The sequence below is a fragment of the Felis catus genome, chromosome D1, assembly GCF_018350175.1.
Source record: "Felis catus isolate Fca126 chromosome D1, F.catus_Fca126_mat1.0, whole genome shotgun sequence".
Taxonomy (NCBI): domain Eukaryota; kingdom Metazoa; phylum Chordata; class Mammalia; order Carnivora; family Felidae; genus Felis; species Felis catus.
This window is the reverse complement of record NC_058377.1, coordinates 103,478,390-103,497,307: the sequence shown is the minus strand read 5'-3', so window position 1 is coordinate 103,497,307 and position 18,918 is coordinate 103,478,390. Positions and strand designations below refer to the sequence as shown.

At 42.6% G+C, this 18,918-nt stretch overlaps 1 protein-coding gene across 1 annotated transcript; it reads right to left on the bottom strand.

Annotated features, from left to right (window-relative positions):
* Window positions 1–8,563: 8,563 nt before the first annotated feature.
* Window positions 8,564–18,080, bottom strand: FAM111B (FAM111 trypsin like peptidase B). The gene is made up of 3 exons (XM_045039338.1): window positions 17,832–18,080; window positions 16,479–16,645; window positions 8,564–10,831 (listed from the first exon to the last, which is right to left on the bottom strand). The coding sequence occupies exons 2-3, from the start codon at window positions 16,557–16,559 to the stop codon at window positions 8,750–8,752; spliced, it is 2,163 nt and encodes a 720-aa protein (XP_044895273.1). The 5' UTR covers window positions 16,560–16,645; window positions 17,832–18,080; the 3' UTR covers window positions 8,564–8,749.
* Window positions 18,081–18,918: the final 838 nt, after the last annotated feature.

The window sequence follows — 18,918 nt, the reverse complement described above, 5'->3', positions numbered from 1 at the left end:
TTTAATTAAATTAGCTGCCAGGTATTTCTGGCCCTGAAAAAAGGAGAGAGCAGGCCGGATTTAAAACTATATTTTACATTATAGGGGCACCTGGGTAGCTCAGTCGGTTAAGAGTGGGACTTTGGCTCAGGTCACGATCTGGTGGTTTGTGGGTTCGAGCCCCGCGTGGGGCTCTTTGCTGACAGCTCAGGGCCTGGAGCCTGCTTCGGATTCTGTGTCTCCCTCTCTCTCTCTGCCCCTCCCCTGCTCACACTGTCTCTCTCCCTCTCTCAAAAATAAACATTAAAATTTTTTTTAAAAAAAGATTTTAAAAATATATTTACGTTATATATTTTTCTTGGGTTAAGCGATATATAACATATTAGGGAGTTCAATTCCTCAACCTGAGGTTTCTTCCCTAGCCTTTTTATAGCAGCAGCAGCAACAACAACAAAAACACTCTGTAATTCACATTGCCACATTGCAGCAGCTTTCTGTTCCCTGGTAAACAATTAATTTATGTACCTGTCCTCACCTCCTTTGCTGGCAACTAGGAAAGTGGTTGGACAACATGATAAGACTGACCATAAGTAGCACTAATCAGATTTCCTCTTGAGTGGTTGGTTGGGTTTTGTTTGTTTGTTTTCTTTTTTTTTTTTTTTTAGTTCCACTTTAATTGTATACCTGACCTTCACGATAAACAAGAACAAAAGAAATCCAGGCCAAAGCCAACGTTCTATGGGGGTAGATCCACCAGTCACCTCCCCATGGAGGTGTGGACCAGCCTCCGATTTTCTCTTTTTGGCTGCCCTTTGCAAGGTTGGGTGAAGCCGGTGAGGACCAAGCAGCGAAGTCAGAAATGCTGGATGAGTGGGACCCTTGGAGCCTCATTGTTAACTGATTTGTGTGGTTCCAGGACAAATATCTGTTGGGGTAGAAGTTCCATGAGTACCCTCTATGGGACAGTCTTCACTCATCTCTCATTGACCTGTCAAAGAAACATAAATCTAAACCCATCTTTTTAAAAAATGTATTCACTCTTTTTGGAGGAACTGGAGCTTTATGTGTGTGCCAAAAAATAGTGTTAAGCACTGTGGATACAAAGAGGAATGTAACATTGTCCTAATCACCAAATGAGCTGCAATCTAGTAGGTGAAAGACAGGTAAGAAAAGAGTTACAACCCATGTGCTATAAATACAGAAATGAGGAGGAGGTGTGGTGTCACCGGAGGCTTCGGGGATGGTAGCACAGAGGCGGTCACATTTGAGCTGTAGATCCCACATTCAGAGATGCTTGTTGTGGCAAAATCCCAGGGTCTGTGCGCCTGACTCTTGCACATCCCAGTGATGAGCTTTAAGGAAAATATTGGTGGAAAATGCATGTTTACTATAAGCACTCGGAACCACCACTTGCTGGGCATCTGGTTGGACCCATATTTGGTTCAGTGGGACGGAGCAGAGATCGAGCGGCAGGCAAGCTCAAGAAGTGGCCTGTGGTTAGGCTCTCAGGATTGGCACTGACAGGGGCAGGCTTCCCCTGCGGGCTAAGGGTCTACATTCCCCCAGTTAGGAGCTGCCATGAAGACATTTCAGGGGACATTTAGTCACAGCAGCAGGTGTGTGGTGAAGCAGGAGGAGTCCTGGGCTCCCAGGATCTGACAAGAGGGCCCACAGCTTTGTGAACGTGTCTAAAGTTGTCTTTTTGGTCATGGTGATACCTCACCTTTTGTTGCAGGACTCCATCTTCTAGTTTCGGTAAATAAACAGGAAATGTTAGTCCCCGTGGTCTGGTAGGGAAGTGAGAGTCAAATGCTGACAGTAAAACTTACTTCCCCATTATTCGGGTAGTAATCAAGAAAGAAGTTCTGTCTCTCGAATAAGCACCTTGTCCCTTCAGTTGGCATATAACTAAATAATCATAATGCAGTATACATTTCTCATGTTACTATTGTATACAATACAGCCACATCCTTCTCATTCGGGCTACATCTCCGCCATTTCTCTTAATCTATCTCACCAATATGAGTCTCTTACCTTGTTTTTAAAAGTCTACGATTTCATTTTGATGTCGCAAATTTTGTCTTGTAGAAGACATATGAGGTTCAAGGAGGATAGGAAAGGACTTTACAGTTCATTCTGGGAGGTGGCTGGGCTGGTGTCACTAGCAATCCCAGAAGACCTTAACCTAATTTGGGTTGAGGTGATTTCAAACTGCCTTGTGTCCCTGTGAAAGCTGAGGTATTTCCCGGACAAAATTATTTATGGGTGCAACACTTTGTTTGCATTCAAAATCCTGTGTTTACTAGAACTCCTACACTTTTTTAAATTAAATTTAATTTTTTTAAATTTACATCCAAATTAGTTAGCATATAGTGCAACAATGATTTCAGGAGTAGATTCCTTACCCCATCCCCCTCCCACAACCCCTCCAGTAACCCTCTGTTTGTTCTCCATATTTATGAGTCTCTTCTGTTTTGTCCCCCTCCCTGTTTTTATATTCTTTTTGTTTCCCTTCCCTTATGTTCATCTGTTTTGTCTCTTAAAGTCTTCATATGAGTGAAGTCATATGATCTTGGGCTTTCTCTGACTAATTTCACTTAGCATAATGCCCTCTAGTTCCATCCATGTAGTTACAAATGGCAAGATTTCATTCTTTTTGATTGCCAAGTAATACTCCATTGTATATATATCCCACATCTTCTTCATCCATTCACCCATCAATGGACATTTGGGCTCTTTCCATACTTTGGCTATTGTTGATAGTGCTGCTATAAACATGGGGGTGCATGTGTCCCTTCGAAACAGCACACCTGTATCCCTTGGATAAAAACCTAGTAGTGCAATTGCTGGGTCACAGGGTAGTTCTATTTTTGTTTTTTTGAGGAACCTCCATACTGTTTTCCAGAGTGGCTGCACTAGCTTGCATTCCCACCAGCAGTGCAAAAGAGATCCTCTTTCTTTTCATCCTCGCCAACATCTGTTGTTGCCCAAGTTGTTAATGTTAGCCATTCTGACAGGTGTAAGGTGGTATCTCATTGTGGTTTTGATTTGTATTTCCCTGGTGATGAGTGATGTGGAGCATTTTTTCATGTGTCAGTTGGCCATCTGGATGTCTTCTTTGGAGAAGTATCTATTCATGTCTTTTGGCCATTTCTTCACTGGATGATTTGTTTTTTGGGTGTTGAGTGGGATAAGTTCTTTATAGATTTTGGATACTAACCCTTTATCCGATATGTCATCTGCAAACATCTTCTCCCATTCTGTCAGTTGCCTTTCAGTTTTGCCGATTGTTTCCTTCGTTGTGCAGAGGTTTTTATTTTGATGAGGTCCCTGTAGTTCATTTTTGCTTTTGTTTCCCTTGCCTCTGGAGACGTGTTGAGTAAGAAGTGGCTGGGGCCACGGTCAAAGAGGTTTTTGCGTGCTTTCTCCTCGAGGATTTTGATAGCTTCCTGTCTTATGTTTAGGTCTTTCATCCATTTTGAGATTATTTTTTTGTCTGGTGTAAGAAAGTGGTCTAGGTTCATTCTTCTGCATGTCGCTGTCCAGTTTTCCCAGCACCACTTGTTGAAGAGACTGTCTTTATTCCATTGGATATTCTTTCCTGCTTTGTCAAAGATTAGTTGGCCATACGTTTGTGGGTCCATTTCTGTAACCCCTACTACTTGATAGGCCTTCACCTCTAACTCTTGTGCCTCGTCAGCTTCATGATTCTCTTCAAGTGTCTGGTCAGCCACTCAGCCTCTCATCTCCTCCAGAATTGGCAGGTGCCTATGAGGTAAAAGCAGCACTACTTACAGAGCTGACCCCTTTGGGCTTCCCTCCTCACTGGGATACTGGCCCTGTACTTCCTAAGCGCTTTGGTAGCGTTTTGATACCTTCACACAGGTGTTTCCTGTTTTTCATCTAGATTTTCTGGTTGTTCAGTGTGCCTTTGTGTGTGTGTGTGGGGGGGGTGGGATGGGAGGGAAGGTTTGGTCTGAAATACCCATCCCATCATTACAGAACTCTGAGATTGATTTTTTTAATGTTACTAAGTTCCAATGGCAATTGCATTCACAAATTTTCCTGTCCTGTTTGTGAAATTTAAGACATTTATTTACAAACGCTAAGTTTCTTAGAATTGGAGTTATGCTATTTGGGAGGCTTCTAAGACATGGAAAGTATCAACCCCTAAACTTGAATGACGTATTCCCCTTGCCTCTTCTCTTTTGTCTTCTGGTAGGAGAAAGACAAAACATTTCCCTCATGCACAATGCCTCGCTGTAGTGGTCCTGACATCCTATGTATTAGGGTTCTTTTTAAAACAATACCCATAAATATACATAAGACAATATAATTTAACTTATTGTAGGTAATGGGTTCATGTGATTAGGGGTGCTGGAAAGTCCCTAGATCTGCAGGTGAGTCAGTAAGCTGGAGCCCCCGAAGAGCTGAGGGTGAAGTTCTAGTTGGAGTCAGAAAGTCTGAGGACCCAGCAGGCTCGAGACCCCAGAAAGAGCCAATGTCTCAGTTCAAGTATGAAGGCAGGACAGAGTCAATGTCCCAGTTCAAAGACAGTCATACAGGAAGCATACTTTGTTACCTGAGGCCTCCCAAAGTAAATCTTTTTGTTCTCTTTGGGCTTTCAACTGACTACATGAGGCCCACCCACATTAGGGAGAGCAAACTGCAGTATTTAGTCTACCAACTTAAATGTTAATCTCATCCAAAAACACCCTCACAGAAACACCTAAAATAATGTTTGACCAAGTATCTGGTCACCCTGGAGCTGGGCCACATTGACACATGACACTAAGCTTCACACCAGATTTAAACTTACTGTGATGATCTGATGGGCGATTTGCAGAATGTGTGGGAAAGAAGTTTCATGCAAAGAGAACTTTCTGAAGTTCTAGACCTTGATATCAGAACCCAGGGAATATTTGTGGGAGTGGAATTTAAAGGTTCTTAATAAAAGAAGATGGGAAATTATTTTGGCTTAGTTCTTTGAAGTGGTGAACTCTCCAGAGATTCTCATTCAACAACACTCCATTTTAGGAAGCCAGTGAGTTTTACCCTAAATTTCATGACACTAGTGAAAACAAGGCTCAGATATTAGCGCACAGTAAATGCAACTGGAAGGCCAGACATCCCAAGGCACCACCTAGGAAGTCTTCTTGGAAAAAGCCTAAACTGAGAATAATCAAGTCTTTAGATCTAACCACCCATTTATAGGACACACAGGGGTCCATATTCAATGACACTGCCAAGATAGAATTGCAAAGAACAGAATGTAGAATTCTCTGCCGGACAATTAGGATCCACTTTCTTCAATAAATACATGCCAGGGAAAAGATAAAGGGGGAATTTACATATTAAAAGGGACTGGAGAGGCTCCTACAACCAAACACAACGTATAGCCTTTGTTTGGATTCTGATCTGAATGTTCCAGATGCAAAATAAAAAAACCTTAACAGCAAGTATATCATCTCGCCCTGGAGGATGCTTCAGATTGCTCCTCTGAAAGGACAGCAAGTTCAGAAGTTAGGGAAAGCTATACACTGACTAAATTATCATTAAATTTCTGTAAGCGTGCTGACTGCACTGTATATTTTATAAAAAGTGTTGCTTCCCTTTTTTTGATTGTGGTAGTAGTTACTCTGGTATGTGTGTTTGTCAGAATTCATAGACCTGTATACCAAAAAGGATGTATTTCACTAAACATAAATCCTAACTTACAGAAGGGGAATGGCCATAGAAAACAATGGACAGAAAAGAACACCCTGAAGGTCAAAATCTGAGGTTTTGAAGGACAATGGTCAAAGCATTTCCAACTGCCATGAGCAGTGAGTGACGGACAGTTGCAGTGGGCTAACCCACGATTGTGCTCCCTGAGGAGCTGGGCATCCTGGCACTTCCTGCACAACAGAATTTGATCACTGCTATGGAACAATGATTGTTGTATCTTCCATTGCCTCTTCTGAATACGAGTTTAAGTGGTTGGATTCTGGCCATACTCCATAGGGTGTATTGGGTGTGTAAGTAGGGTGAAAGGAACAGGCAGACACATCTCTGGGCCATGAAAACTACATCCAAACGTGATAAAGACACATGCACAACACCCAGAATTCTGGACTGTCTTGGGGAGTGGGTTAAGTATGCTTCGTGTGTGGAAACTAGAGTGTATTTGGACACTATAGAGGCTATATGAGTGGGACTGTGGTTGAAATGACTAGTTCATCCAATATCCATTTTCCCTTTTTTCCAAAGTAATAGAATTTAGGCTGGGCATCTGGTCATCCAAAATAAACACTACATTCACAGCCTGATTTTCAGTTAAGTGAGCTACGTGACCAAGTTGTAGACAATGGGTACCAGCAACTGTGATATATGCAGTTTCTAGATGGGGTTCTTTTTTAAATGTTTATTTATTTATTTTGAGAGAGGGAGAAAGGGAGAGAGAGAGAGAAAAATTGAAAGAGAAGCCATGTGAACAGGGGAGGGGCGGAGAGAGAGAAGGTGAGAGAGAATCCCAAGCAGGTTCCATGCTGAGTGTGGTGCCTGACTTGGGGCTTGATCCCATGACCCTGAGATCATGACTTGAGCCAAAACCAAGAGTCAGACATTCAACCAACTGAGCCACTCAGGCACCCCTTAGATGGTGTTAAGAAGAGGTGTACACCTCTTTTGCACATTTTTCTCTTGCCCCTGCCTGTGGTGTAGGTGCATGGGCTAGAAGTTTAGTAACCACCTTGGACCTGAGAAAACCTAATACCATGACACCCTGAAGTCCCACAACCACAGAGGGCTGTACATTTAGATATTACATGAGAAAGAAATAACTTCCCCTCATTCACGCTGCTACTTTATTTTTGGAATTTAGCAGTTGTTCCTAACAGACATACATGTCTAGAATTTCTGAACCAACAATTTCTCTGGGTGAGATTAATGGCTTTTGCACAACTGAGAGATGATCACATATTTGATCAATCCGATCAACTGCTAGTTGGTAAGGAGGGTATTCCATGCAGGTAAAAGAGATTCAGTGGAGGGGATTAAGTGCCAGAACATCTTTCGGATGATAGAAGCAATGGGAGGGATTCAAAGGGCCAATGTTGCAATTGAGTTCAAGAACACACCCTCTCAGAGGCAAACCACAAGAGACTCTTAAATACAGAGAACAGAGGGTTGATGGGGAAGTGGGCGGAAGGGGAAAATGGGTGATGGGCATTGAGGAGGGCACTTGTTGGGATGAGCACTGGGTGTTGTATGTAAGCGATGAGTTATGGGAATCTACTCCCAAAGCCAAGAGCACACTGCATACACTGTGTTAGCCAACTTGACAATATTTATATATATTTAAAAAATAACAAATAAACATACATACATACACATATTGGGTCAATTCAGACATTTTTAAAATGAAAAAAAAAACAACACACCTGTTCAGCTGCAAACCAGGAATCAGGAAGCTGGATGAGGAAGCTGTTACAAATGCCTCTTGACATTATCAAAGCAGATGACTAGGCCCTGCAATGCAGATTTTGGCTGCTACTGCTTGCAATCACCTCTCCATCCACATGAAGCTAAGGACTAGATGTGACTCTAGACACTCATTTTTCTTTTCCTTTTTTTTTTGTTTTATTTATTCTTAGGCATCCAATTATTTTTTTAAAATTTTACCAAAGTTTACATTTTATTTTTTAATATGAAATTTATTGTCAAATTGGTTTCCATACAACACCCGGTGCTCATCCCAACAGGTGCCCTCCTCAATGCCCATCACCCACTTTCCCCTCTCCCCCACCCCTATCAACCCTCAATTTATTCTCAGTGTTTAAGCATTTTCCAGGAGCAGAAGAAAGATGGTCTCCACCTTATTTCTATCTTCCAAATAACAGGCAAGCGAATCTATTTTGAGGCATCTGATTTATACCGATTCTTAGTTGCAAACTAGACAGAGATATGTAGCCTTTAGCTTTCTAGACTCTGGATATAAGAGGGTGGGGATAGGGACTAAGTCATGCTTCTGTCTTTCACAGAAGGGCAGAACTAGTGGAAAGAACAGAAAAGTTGGACTTTTCTTTTGTCATTTGCAATAAGGGCTGATGTTACAGGGAGCACAAAAGGGAAAAATTAAGATAACCAAATAATTTTTTAAAAATGTTTATTTATTTACTTTGAGAGGGGGAAGCAGAGAGAGAGAGAGAGAGAGAGAGAGAAAGAGAGAGAGAGAGAGAGAATCCCAGGCAGGCTTTGCACTGTCAGTGCAGAGCTCGATGCATGGCTTGATCCCATGAACCATGAGATCATGACCTGAGCTGAAATCAAGAGTCAGACGCTTAACACCTGAGCCATCCAGGGGCCCCCAACAACCAAAGAATTTTGAGTTTTAGAGGAACATCTTATTTTGTTCACTCTAAAAGTGTATTTCCCCATTATTTTGTTATTCAGAGAACAGGGGTCACCTCACCAGTTAGGAAGATGGGATAGATGTATCATCCGATGTACTTAGAATGGCAAATACCAAATTTGTTGTATGTATAGAACAGAGCTAAGTATTTTAAGTGAGGTTTGAGATTGTTTCAAATAAGAAAAAAGCCAATGACCAAAAAAATCAGAATTTATTTGAACTCATATTTTTTTTGAACATCCACATCATTTTCTAATTAAAATAAGAATATTCATTATAGTTTATGGAAACAGCCCTGAATACTCTAAATTATTAGCATATTTTCTTGAAAACATCTTTTTCCTAATGTTCCATGGGTTCAATCTGATGATCTTGAAATTACTTGTTATTTTGGTCTTCGTCATGGTTCTCATTTTTCTCTTCGTTTAATAATTTATATAAACTCTCATTTTTCTGTTTAACATCACAAAGAATTGACTCCATAGAATAGCCAAATTCAATAAGGGCATATACTTTATCTCCACGTTTATAAAAATGCCCAATGGTATGCATAGCAACCAACTTGCCAGATGCATTAAACACTGGGGAGCCAGAGGACCCACTGGAAAAACAAGTATCATAGCTAAGTGTATCTGTGCTCCAAACCTCTGATAGGAAACTTCGTTGGGTAAACATAGAGAAAGCATTATAAGTGGCAGCATGGGGACCTACCACCCCATCTTGATGGTGCTCTGGGTACCTCTCTAACCGCTGATTTAGAGGAATCACAGCACAGCCATCTATTTTCTTGACCTGGCCTTCTGGGTGACCAATTAAATAAATCAAACCACTAGATGGTTGAGAGGAAATCTGTCCAAACAGGCCTGGAGGAAATCCATTTACGTTTTTTCTTAACTTTAAAATGGCGTAATCTAGAGTTCCATCAGACACTTCAAACCACGGCTCAATGGAAAACCAATCAACATCCAAAGGACAGAACTTTTTATAAGCAAAAGTTACCTTTGCACATTTGCTTATTATATCTGGCCACAAACTTGGATCTGTGCCTTCTCCCACCATAAGATGTATTACATGTCGACAGGTGAAAATATAACCATGATTGAAGACAAAGCAAGTAGCGTTGCCTGTGTTTCCATTATTGTCCCATTTCATGAACCCAACTGACTTACTAAGATGAATAAGATCTTCACAGATTGCAACTGAAGTAGAATTTTCAGTCACTTTTCCAAAGTACTTTTTATAAATGTTGAATTGTTGAAATGGTAGCAGTTTGGTTTTCTTCTGTTCATCCTGAAAATACTTTCTCATCCAGAGAGTCTCTTCATTAAAATTCGGATACTGATCCATTATCACTTTGTCCAACCTTTGGAAATTCTTCAGCCAGAGGTTAGTTGCCGTCCTTTGGATATATTGATTAACATGTTCCATACCTGGATGGGGCCTTTGCCTAACCTGTGAGTTGTTTCTCCTATATTTTCTGTTGCAACTATTATCGTAATACTTACTAATTCTGGAAATTGTCTGTTGTTTTTTACTTTCAATATCATGCCCTAGATTCTGAGCTGGGAGAATTTTTTCTCTGTTGTATGCTACATCTTCAGTCTCCCCATCTTCCTCTGGTTCGTGTTCCCTGATCTCAGACTGTATCAGATCCCAGGGACAGATTTCTTCAGTGGTATTTTCATTCTCCTGTTTAATTTTCTTATGGGTACCTTTCCTGGCAAGGTTTTCCTTAAAAATGTCCATTTCTAAAGTTTTTCCAGACACATCATCCACCAGGGAATGTTTTCCATGAATTATCTTATGATCTTCTATTATTTTCCATTTAAATTCATCCAGGTCAGACCGAAATCGGCCATCCTTGCTTAGAGCTTCTTCGATAGTCTCACCCTTTAGGGAATAGATACAAAGTGTAGTTCCTCTTTCATGAAGTTCCTTGATCTTAAGAATCTTCTTTATCCTCTTCCCAACAGCAACAATGTGAAAAAGAACGCATTCCACGTATGGATTTTCACACTGGCGCAAGATCTGATCACCTTCCTGGTTACCCTTTCTTTGACTAAATTTTATTTTGAAGTGGGACCCTACAGGTAGGCACTTGAGAGGCATTCCTAAATTTATATATCCTTCTATTGTTTTTTCTTCAAAAACAAGAATGTGCTTATTCAAATGATTCTCCATCCTTTCACTGAAATTGTCATTAGCTCTCAGAGCTGAGTAGATACTCTCATGGGGTTTACCACATGCTTTAAACATACTACGGTCAGATTTCCTCGAGTTTTCATTCAAAGTAAAAGTAAAATAACATTTTTTATGGGTGTCCCAGTCTGGGTTCTGGATTTCCACAGATGCTTCATGCTTGACTTCACTTTTAAGCTTACTGGTCCCGCCACACTCGTTTATGTCAGGTAGAAGATGAATAGCAAGTCTTCTAGGGCAGGTCTGCTTGATGGCCATATCCTTAGAAAAAAGGAAAGATTAAAAACATAATGAGAATCTCCTTTAATAATAATATTTCATGTTTGTCTAATTATAAAACTAGTAGATATTCTGAATAAAAATTGAGTAATATACTGGATAATGAATAGTGGAGAAAAATTACCCATCATTATTCCATCACCAGAGATAACCATTCTACATTTTGTTTTATTCATTTCTTTTACTTTACGTGCAGATACAAACCTTAGGTTTCTGAAGTTGTGCTAAGCTGCATGAGTTTATTCTTCGCCAAGCAATCTGCCATTGGCTGACATGTCATTAAACATTTAAATTTAATGACATTACATGCCATCAAACAACCTTTGGAACACAATTTTGGGGGCCACAGGATATAGTTCACTGTACAATAATTTCTAACTCATTCTTCTGTAGCTGGATACTTAGATTGTCTCAAATTTTTATAGGACAAACATTTCTATACGTAAAACATTTTGGCTGAACATCTGGATATTTCCTTAGGCCAGATTCCCAGCTGTAGAAATACAGACACTAAGGTTATAAATGTATTTCACAACATATATGCTGCCCAGCTGCTTTCCAGAAAAATTGTGTCAACTCATGCTGCTCCTTTTCCCCTTGATGCCCAGAGACCAACCGTATGGTTGGCTCCTTCAGAGATTTCAGTACTGTTCTTTTAAATGTCTTCCAACTGATAGATGAAATGCCATTTAATTTGACTGCTTTTGTAAATTTGCATTACTTACTTACTAGTAGAGCTGTACTTAGATCTGTGAGTTCGAGCCCTGAGTCAGGCTCTGTGCTGACAGCTCAGAGCCTGGAGCCTGCTTTGGATTCTGTCTCCCTCTCTCTCTACCCCTCCCCCACTCATGTTCTGTCTCTGTCTCTCTCAAAAATAAACGAACATCAAAAAATTAAAAAAAATAAACATTAGAAAAAAAAAAAAAGAACAATGAATCTGGAAGACAGATCCAATCAAGTTTTGCTCAATTTTTAACAAAGGTATAAAGGCAATTCAGTGGAGAAAGGGTAGATGTTTCAACAAACTGTGCCAGATGCCATATACAAAATGAACAAACAAATGAACTAAGTAATTAACCACTGTTCCCTATTACTATTTTATGATCCACATACTTCACCATACACACAAAATTAGTGCAAAATGGGTCACAGACAAACCTAAAACTGTAAGGGTTCTTGATGAAAACTCACAAGAAAATTTTTGTGATCTTAGGTTTGGAAAGAGTTCTCTGATGATACAACCAAAAGCATAATCCAAAAAAGAAAAAAATGTTAAAATGCACTTCTTTAAAGTCAGTAACTGCCCCCCGCCAAAAGATAGTATTCAGCAAATAAAAAGATAAGCCACAAACTGAGATAAATTATCCACAAAGATTACAAGAAAAGCAATCTGACAAAGGGCTCATTTCCAAAATATATAAAACACTCCCAAAACTCAACAACAAAAAACCAGAAAGACCAATATAAAAACAGGCCAAAGATTTTAACAGACACCTCACTGAAGAAGATACATAAATGCTATATAGAACATGAAAAGATATGCAATATCATTAGTCATTAGTGAAATGCATTTATACTACAAGGTGAGACCATTACATGCTTCTCTATTACACACTTATTCGAATGAGTAAAATCAGGAAAACTTTCAAAACTGTATGTTGGCAAGAATGTGAAGCAGCTGGGACTCATACATTGGTGGTGAGGATACAAAATGATAGAGCCATTTTGAAAATATTTTGGCAATTTCCTATAAAGCTAAACGTAGACTTACCCTATAACTTGGCAATTCTACCTATAGGCAAGAACTCAAAAGCAATGAAAATGATATTCATACAAAAACTTGTATACAAATCCTCAAGGCAGCTTTACTTATACAAGACACAAATGGGTGGCTCAGCTGGTTGATCGTCTCTGGCTCTTGGTTTCGGCTTGGGTCATGATCTCACTGCTAGTGAGTTCGAGCCCAGTGTCTGGCTCTGTGCTGAAAGTGTGCAGCCTATTTGGGATTTTCTCTCTCCCTCTCTCTTGTTCTCTCTCTCAAAATAAATATATATATAAAAAAGCCAAAACTGGGGAAAAAACCCAAACATCCTTCAATGGGTGAATGGATAAACTCTCATATATTCGTACTGTGGAATACTACCCAGCAGTAAGAAGAAAAAGCTACTGATACATCTAACCACCTGGATGAATCTCAAATGCCATGTTATATGTGAAAGAAGCCAGACCCAAAAGGTTTGATTCAGCATATGATTCTATTTACATGATTCTTTCAGCTCTGCACTCCTCTGTTTATAGAGTCTTAATGGTATTTAAACCCTATCCTTTTTCTTCTTTCTCCCCTTCTTGTTAAGTCCCTTATGGGTGTTTCCATTCTTTCTCTCCAGCTGCTTTTGGGGGGAGTGCTTTTTTCATACTGTCCCCCAACTCCATCCTCTCTCTGCAAAACAGCTTCCTACCCTCCGTGGCTTCTCTCTCCCACAGTTCACCTCTCCACGCTGCATACCTGCCGAGTTCTGCAGTTCAAGTTGTGCAGATTGTTGTGTTAATCCTCAGATCAGTTTTCTAGGTGTGTAAGATGGTTTGGTGTTGATCTAGCTGCATTCAAGAACTAGAGAAGCAAAAAGCTTCCATGCTGCTCTGCCATCTTGGCCCCTCTCTATTTACATGACATTCTGGAAAAGGCAACGCTTGGAGAACACATTGTTGATCACCAGGGGGTCAAGGTGAGTGTCAGGCAAGGCAGAGCACAAGGGAATTATTTAAGCTGATGGAACTCTGTTGCATCTTGATTCTGGTCATGATTACAAGACCACAGGTAACTGTCATAGGCCAGAGAACTATATGTGGAAAAGATTTAATTTTACTGCATATATAATAAATAGGTTGAAAGTAGTGATAAAAGTTAAAGTCTTTCACACAACCAGTAAGATAACCAATCTTTTTTTATTCATTTGTTATCTTTTTAGTTATTTTCTCCTTTTCCAGCTTTTCCCAGATTTACTTATATTCTCCTTCTCTCTTGTCTTCTTTTAGATTTTTCCCCCCTCCGCCTTTCACTTTCCCTCCAAATAGTTTGGAAACTTTACGTTGTAGTTTTGTTGTAGAAGTGGATGCCTTAGACTAGTGCTGTTCAGTGGAACGTTCTGCAGTCATGGAGATCTCCAACATCTATCCTTCCGGATGCGGCAGCCTCAGGGGAAGTATGCTTAGTGTGAGCAAGGGTCGGGATGCTTCACTTTCTTCATTATTTAACTTTAGATAAGTTGAATGTAAATTTAGATAGCCACATGCGGCTAGTGGCTACCATAGTGAACAGTGTAGCCCTTTAACGTGAATATTTAGCTTAGAGTTTAAATTAAATCTCCTCCTTAAAGATACAAGGATAAAGCCTGTATATAACTTCTCCTTCACTTACAGAATGAAACCCAAATACTTAAGCATGGGGTTCAAAGAAGAGGAAGATACCGCAGCTCTCTTCCAGAAAGCCACTGCACCTCTCTCCCGTTTTGTCGCAGCCACACATGTGTACAAAAGTGAATTTGCGCCAGCTCAGGGACAGGCCTCGCTTGCCGGAAGTGCCTCCTCAATCACACGGTTTTGTGCAGGAATGGCTGAGCTATGTAGCGTGGGAGGGTTAGATGCAAAAGGAAGTCTTCTCAGGGTACCAGGATGGACTCATTATCTGAATGGTAGCCAATGCAGGTATGCACTCTGAACTTACTGGACTTCTGTCGTCACTATGCAGAAGGCCAGACAGAGGCCAACAACAAAGAGCAGAGCCCAGAGATTGGAAACAAAGGAGTCCCTTGAAGCCAGGTGTACTGCTGCATTAAAGCTTCGCTGAACTCTGCACTTGTCAGACAGATGAACCAATGAATCCGTTTTATTTTCTCCCAGGGCTAAACATTTCCTCTTTTGAAACGATACTGTACAAGCGAAGTAAATATTAGCAAATAATGCTAATAACAATGATAGATTTCATCGTACCGAATCTTCAGGGTATCTCAGATCAGTATTTCTCAAATTTTAACGTGCCTAAGAATCACCCGGGGGGGTCTTGTGAAAATGCAGATCACAGAGAGGTCTCAGGAGATAGCAATGCTGTTGCTGCTGTGTGTGGACCACACCTGGAACAGCAAGGCCACAGAGGTCCCTAATCTAGAGCAACACTGTCCAATGGAACTTTCTGCAATGATGAAAATGTTCTATATCTGCTTGTCTAGTACGGCAGCCATTACCCACATATGGCTACTGGGCCCTTGAAATGTGGCTAGTGAACAGAGGAGATTAATTTTAAATTTTATTTAATTTTAATCCAATGAAACAATTTTATTATTTCACAAGTAGAGGATTCTTTTTGACAAAATAAAAGTTCTAATGGAAATAAAGCCTACTATAATCTTCTGCCAAAATACCTCTCCAGCACTATTAGCCGACATTCTCTAATTCTTACATACGATCAAATCTAACTATACTGCTCCCAAATATGTTTTTATGTGTATATGACTTTACTCACACTCTTCCCTCACGCGGGTACACTTACCTGGTGAAATTCTATTCACTAAGAGCAAGTCTCATATGATCCTGCCTTAATTTCTTGACTGTGAATTAAGCACTCTTCTCTCTGCACTCCAGAAGCACTTGTTTATATCTTGATTTGGTATTAACGATTTGCATATTTTGTGTTGGTCAAAAACTGGCTGTGAAGTCTGAACACCCAGATTCAAATCCTTGCCCTAGCGTTCATTATTTTTGCAACTTTAAGAAAGTTGGGTTTCAGTTTCTTCATTTTTAAAATAGGGATGAGAGGGGTGCCTGGGTGGCTCAGTCGGCTGAATCTTACTTTGGCTCAGGTCATGATCTCAAGGGTTTGTGGGTTCGAGCCCTTCATTGGGCTCGCTGCTGCCAGCGTGGAGCCCACTTTGGATCCTCTATCTTCCTCTCTCTCTGCACTTCCCCCACGCGTTCTCTCTCAAAAATAAATAAATCTTAAAAAAGTAAAATAGGGATGATAACACCACGTATTGTTTTATTAAATGTCAAATGAGATAATCCATAGGAAGTGACAAAAATAATTCCAGGTACACACTAATTTCTCAGTAAGCATGAACTGTATTTCTTGTTTTTTGCCTCTCTGTCCTTCTGATATCAAGTGTCTACACTGTTTGTCAGTGATCCTGTTGTCTAAAATGGCACACTGGGGCGCCTGGGTGGCGCAGTCGGTTAAGCGTCCGACTTCAGCCAGGTCACGATCTCACGGTCCGTGAGTTTGAGCCCCGCGTCGGGCTCTGGGCTGATGGCTCGGAGCCTGGAGCCTGTTTCCGATTCTGTGTCTCCCTCTCTCTCTGCCCCTCCCCCGTTCATGCTCTGTCTCTCTCTGTCCCCAAAATAAATAAACATTGAAAAAAAAATTTTTAAATGGCACACTTTGCATTGTTGATTCATACACTATCATTTGGCTTTACACAAACACTTATATGTGTGTCTCCCCAAATATATTTTTCACAACACGGAAGAAGGGTTTATAACTGCCATCCTCTATGAGCGTATCCCCTTCCAGAATCCTGATAGCATGCTATGGTTAGGTATGCTGCTCTAGCAAAGAGTTGTTAAAAAGTGGACATACCTTTGAAACTTCAGGTCTGGTACTCTGGCCATTTTCTGTAGCACTGGATGACGGGTTCTCTTCAGGCTTCATGGAATTCATGACGCGTTCACAGAAAATATGACTCACTTCTGCTTCCGGCCAAGTTACAGAAACAAGGACTGGATTTACCTTCCCACTTACAATGACTAAAAAAAAAAAAAACAAAGAATACAGTATGTGAAACAACTTTCAAACACTGGGCACCAGGCAGTGCAGAACAGTGATTTCCCATCCTTCAGAGAGAGAAACCAAATGAGGTAATCCTTATGGCCGTCTAGCTTTCCACCTGGGGGGTGTTTCCAGACCATCTCTCAGGGAAGGGACACACAATGGAGCCTGGCAGTTTCCCTTGAGTTGAGAAGACAAACTCAGGGTCATGGGAGGCCTATGTGGCTGGAGTTTGTGGGGCAGAGTACTAGAGAGAAGAGAGCGACAGCTACCCAGAGAATCCGAGATCTGCAGTGGGTACCCCTTGACATTTCAGCCAGATAAATATCAGTCAGTGCATACGTGCTGATGAAGCTTTCGGAAGAATCACCTAAAGGGAAAAGATGGCATAATTCTGACCTCCTGTAACTGAGGACATTGACAAATACAGTACACCCTAGGATTACTGCGGCTGACTGCTTGAGAGATCTCAGGCCAGGGTGCAGGGGACGCTGCAAAAGGCAGAGCCAGGTGTAATCCCTGATATGAGGGAGAGAGAGAGAGGAAGTTGGCACGTGTTCACGTTCACAGGACACAGAAGGGAAAGACCCACACAGACAGAACTCTGGATACAGGAAGAGGGTTCCCCTCAGGCATTCGGGTGAGAACTGATCAGAGCAGCAATGGAAGAAACCAGGTAAGGCCAGGAAAGAACCACCCCAAAACGTCAAACCCTTTCCCTACACCCCTCCTGGGGATCTCGGTTTCCTCGTTTGTAAATTAAGGAATCTGGTGTAAACCAAACTTTTATTGTTCCTGTGAATTACCCCCTCTGGGCTTGTTAAAAAGGAAGATACCACATCCCACCCTCAAAGATCAGGATTCAGTACCTCTGGACAGCAGTTACAGAATCTGCGCTTTAACACCGCCCCCCCCCCCCCAACACCCCCGCACAACACTCGGTGGCGGAAGCAGCTTCCTAGCTGATCTCAATGTGTCTTTCCAGGAGTAAAACTCTTGACCTCTGAAGCTGGGGGATGGAAAGTGGGTTCCCACAATGGGAGGCTGCCTATCCCCCCACCCTCAAAACCTCTTTGGCTCCGGATCAAGGTCCTTCTGCTTAGTGCCCTTGACAACCACCCCCTAAGGGCTCCACGTCCGACTCAGGACCAGAGCGCTACTCACGGATGCAAAGAATCTGTCCAACGGTGCGGGTACCGCTGTCTGGGATTCGCAAGAGCTACAAAGCACTGGGCTCAGAGGCCTCTCTTCCGGACCTCTTCCCTCCGGGAAGGGCAAGTCCGCTCTCCTGCGCTCGGCGTCCGCCACCAGGAGGCTAGGGGGCGGAGGCTGCCTGTGCTCATTCATTGGCCAGTAACTCATTCACTTCGGGAACCGATTGGCCGGACGGTTCGGGCGGGCGGGCGGGAAAGGCTGGGCTTTGACCCAGCCCAGAGGGCTGGCGAGTCCCAAGGCGGGATTCTCCGAATGTGCCCGCGTGCGCGCCATCCCGGAGCTGGTGATGCGGCTCAGTCCCTCCCAGGCACGTACTCCCCACCCTGGCCGACGGTCAGCATCTTGTTCCGGGACCCACTGCGCAGTCTCCTCCCGCCCTCCCTCCCTAGAGCCTCGGCGCCGCGGCCGTCGGGGGGGTAGTGCCTCGAGCCAGCGCGGGAGTGGGAGGAGCCGGAGGTTGGTGCTCTCGCGGAGATGGAGCTGCGCGCCCAGCGTCGGGAGCAGCGGGACGAACGGCCTTCCTGCCAGGTGGGCGGCGGCGGCGACGGCGCGAGGAGCATCCCGGGCGCGACGCGGCGGCCGCTGCAGAGCTGGCCGGGATCGGGCAGAGGCCCCGCCAACACCCGCGGGCGTCCGGGCGGGCGCCGCACCGGCTTCCAGCGGAAGAAAGGGCCCAAAGCGGGCAGCGGCGCTCCTGCTTCCGGTCTAGCGGGACTTGGAGCCCCCAGCAAATGAGCCAACCTCGCCGAGAGACTAATGCACACACTCAGACCAAACCAAGAAGCCCAGAGATCGAACCCTCTCCCCCAGTCCCCTCCCCTGTGACTCGCCGTTCCGGAGAGCCCGATTTCATCCCTCTTAGAGGGAAATCCGCCCAGCGGGGTCCCAGGGGCCTGTAGGCATTTCCCGCTCTGCGCCTGGAGATGGATGTACACTTTAGTTCAGCCCCTATTCCCAGCGGGGTGGTGTTTGGTAGTAGACTTATTTGGGTCTCATTTGATCTTCGCAGTCACCTCTTGAGTTAGGTGCGACTTTT

Bases quoted from the DNA above. Each gene is read 5' to 3' on its own strand.
- FAM111B (XM_045039338.1), bottom strand. From the start codon at position 16,559: ATGAATTCCATGAAGCCTGAAGAGAACCCGTCATCCAGTGCTACAGAA. The intron at 10,832-16,478 runs GTATGTCCACTT...CTTTTTTCTAAG, and splicing joins CCAGACCTGAAGTTTCAAAG to GATATGGCCATCAAGCAGAC.